The sequence below is a fragment of the Galeopterus variegatus genome, unplaced genomic scaffold, assembly GCF_000696425.1.
Source record: "Galeopterus variegatus unplaced genomic scaffold, G_variegatus-3.0.2 Scaffold8864, whole genome shotgun sequence".
NCBI lineage: Eukaryota > Metazoa > Chordata > Mammalia > Dermoptera > Cynocephalidae > Galeopterus > Galeopterus variegatus.
In genome coordinates this window covers 6,041-16,335 of record NW_007734975.1, presented here as the reverse complement: position 1 = coordinate 16,335, position 10,295 = coordinate 6,041, and the positions used below count along the sequence as shown (strand labels likewise).

The window sequence follows — 10,295 nt, the reverse complement described above, 5'->3', positions numbered from 1 at the left end:
ATAAAATTCAAGCTACTTATTAGCATTTACTACTTTATATCTGGAATGTGAGATTGTTCCTATGAAAATTATTAAAAACTATGTGAAGTGGCCTCTTTCACCATAGCTGTGTTTAACTCTCTTTTCTAATTAAAGAAGTTGTTTTGAGTTTTAATATTTAGTGCACTTTAAATTTTCCAAAAATGGGATGCCAGGAAGGCCCCCAAATTAACAATGAGACCCATCTAAGCTTACTAAGGCATCTGGCTCAAACATGTGTTACCAGGATAAACAGTACTTCTATGTGCAACAGTAGGAACCGGATTTTTTAATGTATTAAGTGTTTTAAAGGTTTGTTACTCTTGCAAATGATTGGTCTGAAAAGGTTAGTAAAAAGATAAAAACAAACACAAATTGAAACACTAGAATTCATCTTAATGGGAGATGCCAAACCACATGAAACAATATAGTGTATCAGCAAAACAAAAGGGAAAGGGGGAGGAAGGAAAAGAGAAAAGATTAAAAGCCCTAGAGCCACCCTTTTCTTCCTTTGCATGTTGAACGTTCCCAGACAAAAAAGTAAAGAACGAGAAAAACTTAAAGGTAATGACATTATGCTGTCTGCGACTCTCTTTAATTAAAAATGTGAAGCTAGTAATAAAATCCACACAGGAACAGGTCTTAAAATTAAAAGAACTAAAATATACAGAAATTTTCGAAGTGGAGTAAAATAGGTAGATTTTGAACATCTTTCAGCACTTCGAATCCATAGATTCAAAAGAACTCAACACTTCTCTCCTGTCCAGATGTCTTTCTCCTGATTTCTGCATATCCAGGAATGGCATCGTCAGTCTTATACTACCTCAGGCATGGGAGTCCACTCATTTCTGACTTTTCATTTGTTTCTCTCCACTGTTGAGATTATCCTCTTTTAAAAAAAATTATGCTGTTAATATTTTTTCGTCTGTATTTTCCTCTAAACTTTCCTAATCTGTCTCATTACTACTAATGAGGACTATTAAAACAGTCAGCTAAACTAGTTTTCTTGAATGTATCTTCTTTTCCCTGCTTACCTACCTTACAACTTGCTACCAGAATAATTTTCCTAATATTTTTATGTGTTAATGGAAGGAGAAAAGACTTTGGAGCAAAACATGCTCAGAGTGAAATCTTGACTAACCACTTAGAATGCTGTGCTCTTGGACAGGTTATATATAAAGTTCAGATTTAATCATACATAAATTATCAATTACGTTCAAAGAATTTTTTGGCATAATACATACAAAATATCTTTTAAAAAGTAGTTTTTTGTTCATTAATCCTGTGAGAAATGTTCAGTGACCCTATAAAGACATCCAAATTTCTACTATTTTCCTCATGATTGTACCACCTTCTCAAAGTCTCCTCCCATCTCATTCCATCCAAATCTTAAGTAGATTGAAGTCTGCCAACTCCCCCATGTATACTTCGAGGTCTCCTCAGCACAAAACAAGGCTGCCAGTAGGCCAATATAAGTAGAAAACACATCATCTGAATGAAGAGGAGTGATATTTCCTTTTTTTTTTTCCCCTTTTGTCTTTTTTACTGACTGCTAACGGGATCGCAACCCTCGGTGTCGCGCCCGCACTGCGCTCAGCCAGTGAGCGGGAACCGGTCTCCACATGGGATCCGAACCCTCAGCGGGAGCGCCGCCGCACTCCCAAGCGGCGCACTCTCCAGTGCGCCACCGGGCCGGCCCGAGGAGTGATATTTCTAAAGAAGGACATTTCCTTACTGCCCCTTTGTGAGCATTTTATCATTTTTTTTTTTTTAGTCCAAGGCAAGCATTGGAGAATCTAAAGTATAGAAAAAAAATCAAAGTTGCTTTATATGCAGTATTGTGTATAAGAGAACAAGCTAAGCTACTATTTAAAAAATGTTTGTAAATCCTCTGAAAATAGGACTGCTTTAAATCTGTGCCCAATAAACATAACACAAATGCTATGATACATAAAGGTAAACATGACTAGCCAATAGAATATAAGCTCTGTTAGCTACACAGATTTCTGAAATGACAGTACCTAGAATAAAAGGGGGTTTTGAGGTGAAGAAAAATGTTAAAATATGGGAACAAAGAACGGTGCCTATAAATTCTTCCCCTCTCACCATCCTTCACAGAGCAGTGTTTATGTAATATTTTCTACTCTATTATGAAACTAATAAATTCCTTAGTATGTTGAATAATTTTGTAAGTGAAGTTGTAAAAACTGTATTTTCAATTTTTTAATCCTTTGGCCTATTGCTTCAGATTATCCTGTTTATATAATAAATGGGTGATAGGATATAGTAATACTTAGTGGTTAATTTATTTTGTAATTAAATATTTAATATCTGTATCTGTATAGGGAGAGACAGGAGAGGTTTTGTTTGTTTGTTTGTTTGTTTGTTTGGCAGCTGGCAGGTACAGGGATCGAACCCAGGACCTTGCTGTTATCAGTACCACTCTGTAACCAACTAACTAACCATCCAGCCCTGTTTACAATATTTTGTTTGTGCCAATAAACATATTTATAAATATCCCATCCAGGTAATAGTATATAGATGGTGATAAAAGTACTGTATTAGTACAGATATTTATGATATTGTGTAATAGGTATAAACTATGAAAGAATAAATCTGAACACCAAAAATTATCTGAACTCTTAAAAAATCTTTAAAGAAAAGATTTTTTTAGAAAAGTTTCATCTTATCTAATTCCCTTTCAACACATTACTTGTAGAAATTCACAGGTGTAGAAACTTACAAGTATATTATATATATTCTCAGGATGGTGTCCTTAACCATGGGAATGTTGGACTCAAAAACAAATGTACAAGTTTGTGTACTTTCCAAAACATTGTAAAAAACAAACAAAAACTGATATATAAGTATCAATATTGCCTATAAAGAGAATGAAGGAATTATTATGAAACTATCAGAAATTTTTCTCAGAAATTTATCCTAGAAATAAAGAATAATCAGATCACATTACATATTGATTTAATGGTAGTATCTCTACTGAAATACTTTTGCAACACTGTGTTATTAAATGAAATGTGACAATCACATAATGAAAAATATTGGAAAAAAAGGTTTATCTTAATACGTGAAGACAAGTCAAAAAACATTCAGATGTGCTTAGGAGGAGGGAGAGTATGTTGTGTTTCGTTTGCTTCAGATCTTACACTTCTGGTCATATTTAAAATGTAGTAGAGGATTCTCGAGCCCTAATCAAAGGACACAGACATACTGCAATACACTAGGTCTCAGCGAGTAAAACTGTAACTGTCAACTGATGTCTACCTCCAAGTCTGACCCAAATTGCTTTCATTTGCTCAAAAGGGAAAGATGTGTCACATTTATAGAATAGGTGGAATTCTGGGTCAGAATAAGCACAATTTGCAAGAGAAAAGGAACTCTGTCAATGTAGTGCTACTTGCCCTAGGCAGTAACCCTCAAAATGTCTTATGGGGAATTTCAATGTTTCCTGGTGCTCAAGGTCTCTTATTTCAAATTGGAACTGTTTTGAGGAAGACGGAACAGAGTAGCATTGCAGTAGGTACTGTTACTGTAATGATAGATACTGCTTGCTCCGTGTTTCTTAAAGGAAATACAGTTTTCTAAGGAAAAAAAAAAAAGCTTTTACCACTGAAAAAACAAAATGAAACTAAAAGAAGAATGCCATTTATAAACTTTATGCCCAAGAGTATAAAGGATTTAATAATTATTAAATAATTTAATGATTATTTCACTTTTGAGAGTAAAAAAGGGAAAAGGGTATTCTTTATCCTTAGACTAGCATAAACTGAAACTGGCCTGGTCAAAATGGGACATGTGATTCACCTAAGCTTAGAGGTATTTGATCTAATAATAATATTAGATGTAATCCAGAGGCAAATTAATCAAATCCATAAATGTGAGAAAGACGAGGTAGTTCCCTACTGAGTTTATTTTGATTAGCTTAGGTAAAAACATATTTATTTGTATTTAAGCTGAGTTATTTGTTAGAGCCACTAAATTTACAACTCATTAGAGGCTGACTTACAACTAATTAGAAGCTGGCACATAATTTAAACATAGACCAGTCTAACTCCAAAGCAACTTTCCTCCACAATATGCCACTTTAAGGAAAAATCATGCAGAATTTGAAAGATTAACATAAAACAATAATATTAAAGATACTATTTTACCATTTTTTCAGACTTGCAAAGTTTATTATACAAAATGCCCCATTAAATTTATCTGACTGCCCTGTTGTTTTTGTTTTTACCTCCAGTGTACATTAAACACACACACACACACATTTTCAGTTTAACTTTCAGTGCCCGTAGATAAACAGCGAAGGAACTTTAATCCTTTCCAACAAATCTTGAAGACCTGTCTTCGAATTATTTTGTTTAACTTACAAGCTTCTAAAAGTGAAACTCTCTGATTTAAAGTCGATACTGTTGCAAATTGAAAATTATTATGTATTCAAAAAGATGAAGAAAAATATACCTATATTATAAATTTAACAAACTTTTTGTTTGGTGATTAACTTGCCTTACTTTGTAAAAGAATGTTATAGATTTAGCATTCTTAGCCATAACTATATTAGTCAAAATACCAGTTTTGCCAATTTTAAAGAAAATATCATTGTTTATGTTTAAAGGATAGCTAGCCCTTAACCATTAAGTGGAAAAAGTATAGTGAGAGGTTGCTTAATGGTCACATAACAGACAAGTAGGAAAAATAAGTTCTATGTGTATACAGTCAAGCTGGGCATCTATAATTAACAATCATTTACTGCATGTTATCAAATGGCTAGAAGAGGGGAAATCGAATGTCCCCATCATAAGGAAATGATTACATTTTATAATGATGAATATGCTAAGTATCCTGTTTTGATCATCATGCATTGCATACATGTATTGATATTAAACTCTGTACCCCACTAATATGCATAATCAGTATGTTTCCATAAAAAATAGTTTTTAGAAACATTTGAGTTTTAATCATAAGTTATGATGATTTGTTTGTGATCTGATATCTGGAAGGAAACAGGTCAATGAAGGAAAATGTGTGGGTGTTTATAAAAATAAGGCTTTCTGTATCCTTTCACATTATATATTCTCCAGTGAGAGAAATAGCATGGTTCGAAGATAGTAATGAATGTTAAGTATGTACTTTTTCATATGAGTAATATAGTTTTGGAAGGCACTGCTCTTTCATAAGGTAATTGTATTCATGGTAATTGTCTCTAAACTTATAAATGAAATTATGAAAACCAAATTATATGCTTTTAAATAAATTAGCAAAATTTATATGTGATTCAGAATCCCTAGGATACTAGTTTCTTGATTAGTTGGAGGATATCGGTTGCATTATACTATTTCCAAATCACAGAATAAGGTAAACTATCAATTGATCACATCCTTATAGTCTGAGCTTGGATTTGCCACTTGAAGTATCCTATCTTTTATACTTTAGAGGGTCCCAATCATTTTAATGGACAGCCAAAGACAAACCAACAAACACTACTCCTGTTACAGATAACTGATTACAGAATATTCTATGTACCTTAGTGTTTGACTCTTCTGATCTCAATAGTATCATATCTGGACCTCATAAAGTTTCCTCTGACACACATACAGAAGAAAAATATTCTCAGAAACAGTTTGGTTGTCAATAGCCAGCATTAAACCTAGGAGAGGGATAAACAATTTAAAAAAGCATTTTAGCTATGTACTCTTTCTTCGAAGGATACACATAAGGAGTTAAATATTAGCTCTCAGGGAAAAAAATATATATATATATACACATTTATATATATACACACACGCACACATATAGGAATCTACCCTATACCTGCAAATATTTAAGAATATTCAAAATTGGGGGGAGTTAGGAAGGGTGTAAATAGTATTAACTTTTTAGATTATCTTGGTTTTATGGAATGTAATGTTAATTGTAAGAAACATAATGGTAATTAAATGTCTCAGATACATTAAACTATAATGAATAGAAAATATATGCAGAAGTACTTAGATTGTAAAAGTGGACAGGGAATAGCAAAATGAAACCTTAATTGAGAAAGTGCAAAGTAAACATCCAAGAGAAAAGAAAACAAAACTATTACTAAAAAACTAAACTTTTAGATAATGATTTTTCTATATTTCTTAAATTTAATAAATGTTTATTTCAAAAGAAATATAAACACATTGTAGAAAATTAGAAAATACACATTAGTAAAAATACAAAAATAAGAACACCATCTTCATACTACCCAGAGAAAACTACTGTTTAATGTCTTATTTTATATTATTCCAGATATCTGACATTACGATTGATTTTCACAGAAATAAGATAAAAAAAATAGGGGTCTTGTTTGGTTCTACTGGAAGTGGAAGAGAAAAAATGAACAATAAAAGATAAGATAGAGCATTTTCTTTTAATTACAGTGACACTGACATATATTTTCATAAATATGAACCACCTGTTTTGCAAAATAAATAAGCAGAGAAAGTTTAGAGTCTGATCTAAATCTATGATTAAAAACACGTTGGACCCTATTCTTAATTATACTAAATCCTTTGCAATAAAAAAATTGGCTGAGGAAACAAAAATGCTACCCTTTCTGTAGTAGTGACTTTTCAGGGATATGTTAGGAATTTGAGCTGAAAATTATGCTTTGGTTTGAAAACTTAAAATATTTCCTGAAATACATATTTAACTGGCATGCTCAAAAATACGATCTTGCACATACAAAAGCACATCACAATGATGAGTTTGTGTCCACACTATAGTTTAATTTTCTCAGCATAGATTTTTATATCTTTAGAAAAATCCCATTTAGGTAAATCTAGTTGAATTATAGCAACATTTCAGCATGCTGTAGTATTTGGAGCTGTCAGAAAGCAACCTTTAGGATGAACTATATTTTAAGATTTTTCTGCAGTTTTATTTGACTTCAAAAGACCTGACTTCAATGATAGAAGTTACACAGATTTTTTAAAGGAGCTCTTTAAAATTTTAAGATTTTATTTAGGACTATCCACTATCATTATTTCTAATCTATCTTTGAGCAAAAGTTTATTTTGCAAGAGCAAGTAGTTTATTTTTTCCCAAGAAAATGTAGCTGCGTAAAATAAGTTCCTGTAAAAATAGGAATATAAGATATTAAGTGCTTTATTATAGAAAACATGAGCATGCAGGAAATTCTTTTTTAGTTGTAATACATATCTTGGCTTTGTGGTCAAATATTTATTAGGTAACACCTATGTGTTTCACTCCAGGTTATTTGCTATGGCACACAAAATTAATATATTTCAGGACTCTGACCAGTGAAAGCTCATAGATACTACTCTACTCTAGAACAAGAAATTAAAAACCACAAATATTACTGTTCAAGCAAGGAAAAATATATCTTAGGAAACAATAAGAAGTGATTGGTTTCAAAATTATAACTTTGCTAACATCACATTGGACAAACATTTTAAGAATAAAAATCTCCAGGCAATCTCTTTCTAATCCCTTTTAGGTACTATTTACATTTTTTTATATAATACTTAATATGCACATCTCTTTTATGAGTATATGATCATCAAACACACTCTTGATTATAATATAATACTCCTGTCATCCTCACTCTGAAAACCTATCTGACTCAGTTATTTATCTTTCTTCTTCCCTTTGTCCTACCAGAATTGTCATAACCAGAGTATCAAACAGCATTTTTGGCAATGACAGCTCTCATTGGTACCCTCATACTCGCAAGGTGTGGGGTTCATATGTCTTTGGACCACTTATTTTTGCTTTAAAGCATTGGTTCTCAACTGGAGGTGATGTTGGCAGACATTTGGCAATGTCTAAAGACATTGTCATGACTGGAGGATGGGGGTACTACTGGCATCTAGTGGGTGGAGTCCAGGGATGCTGCCGAATATCCAGAAATGAACAGGACAGTTCTCTGCAACAAACCAGTATCCAGCCCAAAATGTCAATAGTGCCACTGTTGAGAAAGCCTGCTTTAGAACAAAAGCTGAAAATAAAATTATACACCACAACAATATAGTTAAAATGTATTTTCCACTTATTTGCTAATACTAAAATTTAAAAAATTTTAAATGCTCCCACCCGAACATTTTGGTGTATATTCTTCATTCTGTTAGCAATTTTTACATTTTCTCATCAAATGGCATGTTGTGGCTGCTCATCCCCAAATATTAGTTGTGTGTGCATGGTTTATTATTAAAAAATAAAACAAACCAAAAGCTACAGTTTTTAACATGAGAAAGTGTTTGTTAAGCCCTCATGTATTTTATTTGCATTTCTCCTAAATTATTAGATCTCTGTAATGTGGATAATGCATTAATGCAACTGCCTTTTCCTCTTCCTCTGCTTTTCTCTCTTCATACTTTTTCTTTTCTTTCCATTCTGGTTGACAGAACTCCCCTGATTGCAGCTGGAGTCATCGGTGGGCTCTTCATCCTGGTTATCGTGGGTCTGACATTTGCAGTTTATGTTAGAAGGAAGAGCATAAAAAAGAAAAGAGCCTTGAGAAGATTCCTAGAAACAGAGGTGAGGTGTTTATTTCTCCTTTTTGTGTGCTTAGGGATTTTCATTTGGTTTAGAAAGTTTAGATGATATTCAGTTTTTCAACCCAAGTGAACATTCTGTTCAATTTTTCTGATGACGGTTCGTATTTTATAGTTAGTATATGAAAAACATCTGATGAAGAATCAGAGTATACAGTAAAAATGGTCAAGGCAGGTTCATAGCTCCAAGGAGGTAGAAGGCAAGTTCAAGGAAATTATTGTATTGGGGAAAAGACTGTGTGTGTGTGTGTGTGTGTGTGTGTGTTTGCGCACGTCTGTGTGTGTGTGTGTGTGTGTGTTTGTGTGTGTAAAAACCATTAGCAAGCTCTGGGTAGAAGATATGTCAATAGCAACAGAACTAGAAAATATCTGGGTAGAGGATATCTCAGCAGCAGAACTAGAAAAAAGTTAAAAAGAGAGAGTTTTTCTGGTTCAAAATAGACAGATAGGCAAGCAATGTATGCTTTAATTAGGAAAATTAAATTGGTAGCCAATGATCTCATTATACCAGCAGTGAAAGACTGAGCTTAGTCTTTAGATAAAACTTAGTGTTGTAATCACACAGACATTACACAATTTATGAGATGCATTTAATATTATGTACGGTGGTTATTGTGAATATGTAAATTACCCATAAATTATTATGTTTTCTTTTATATTGCTACAATGAGTTCTCCAGCATGCAAACTGATAGTTTTCATTGTACAGGATACAGCGGAAAACAATTACAGGAGACTATTTATCACCTGACGTTTCTCTGCTCTCATCTTACCTCTTTCTCCTGATACACACATTTTTGCCTCCTGAATAATTCAGAGCAATTCTGTTCTGAGACTTAACCTACCCTGGGTTTGTTTTCTCTCTCATTGTCAGTGGGATAATCTGAGTTTTCCTCTTAACACTAACAGGAATGGGTTTAAGTATTTTTCTAAGGATTGGAGTTAACTGAAATTGGAATGAATTGTCTCATCAATAGACATGTTCAAGCAAAATAAATGTAGTCAATCACATACATGGAAAACGTAGCAGCAATTCCTACATTAGCTGGATGTTTACAGACAATCAATTTGATCACTTTCAACCTTGTACACATGAATTAAAGTTTGGGCACAGCCCATGTGCTGTGTATATTTTCAATTTAGCTAGGATGCTGGAGGCAAATAGAATTCTCCCTCAGGGTCATTTTGGGGCAGTTGAGGAGAGAATTCTGAAAAGTGAAGTAGCCTAGAGTTAGAGAGAAATTGAAGGCTTGGGACAGCAGTGGACATTTAGGTGATTGAATAAGTAGAAGAGAAATTCTGTCTCTTAACCACATGCAAGAAAGGCTCATTGTTATGAAGAGTTCTTGTTGCTTTCTTTTGTTTTGATTTTTTAATGCAGTACTTTATACGAATGTCTTTTAAATTGTCATTTCTTTACTAAATGAACACACACTGATTGGTTTTATAAGCAGATCCCATTTTACATAGAAAGTTGCTTCTTAGGACTAAATTATTTTACATTTGGAGGTCAGGTGATTGTAGAAGGGCCCCTCTTTCTCTCAGTAAAAGTAAATAACTATGATTATCTACCACCATCTAAAAAGAAGAGAAATTCTTAAGAGAATCAATTTAAACCCTTAAATACTGAAGCTAGAAATTTGCCTCAGAGGTGAAAAATTTGTTGAATCTTGATATGTTCTTGAAATGCACTTAAAGTTGATATACTTTCCCCAAATCCTTT

The 10,295-nt window shown here is 33.0% G+C and overlaps 1 protein-coding gene across 1 annotated transcript in view; it reads left to right on the top strand.

Moving 5' to 3' along the window:
- The window catches only part of LOC103608800 (receptor tyrosine-protein kinase erbB-4-like), a gene marked incomplete at its 3' end in the record, with an annotated part of 62,313 nt that overhangs the window by 48,240 nt on the left and 3,778 nt on the right, over positions 1-10,295 (top strand). The window contains exon 5 of the mRNA XM_008593194.1: positions 8,424-8,556. Within this exon, the coding sequence (XP_008591416.1) occupies positions 8,424-8,556 (133 nt within the window). The remainder of the gene's footprint in view (positions 1-8,423; positions 8,557-10,295) is intronic.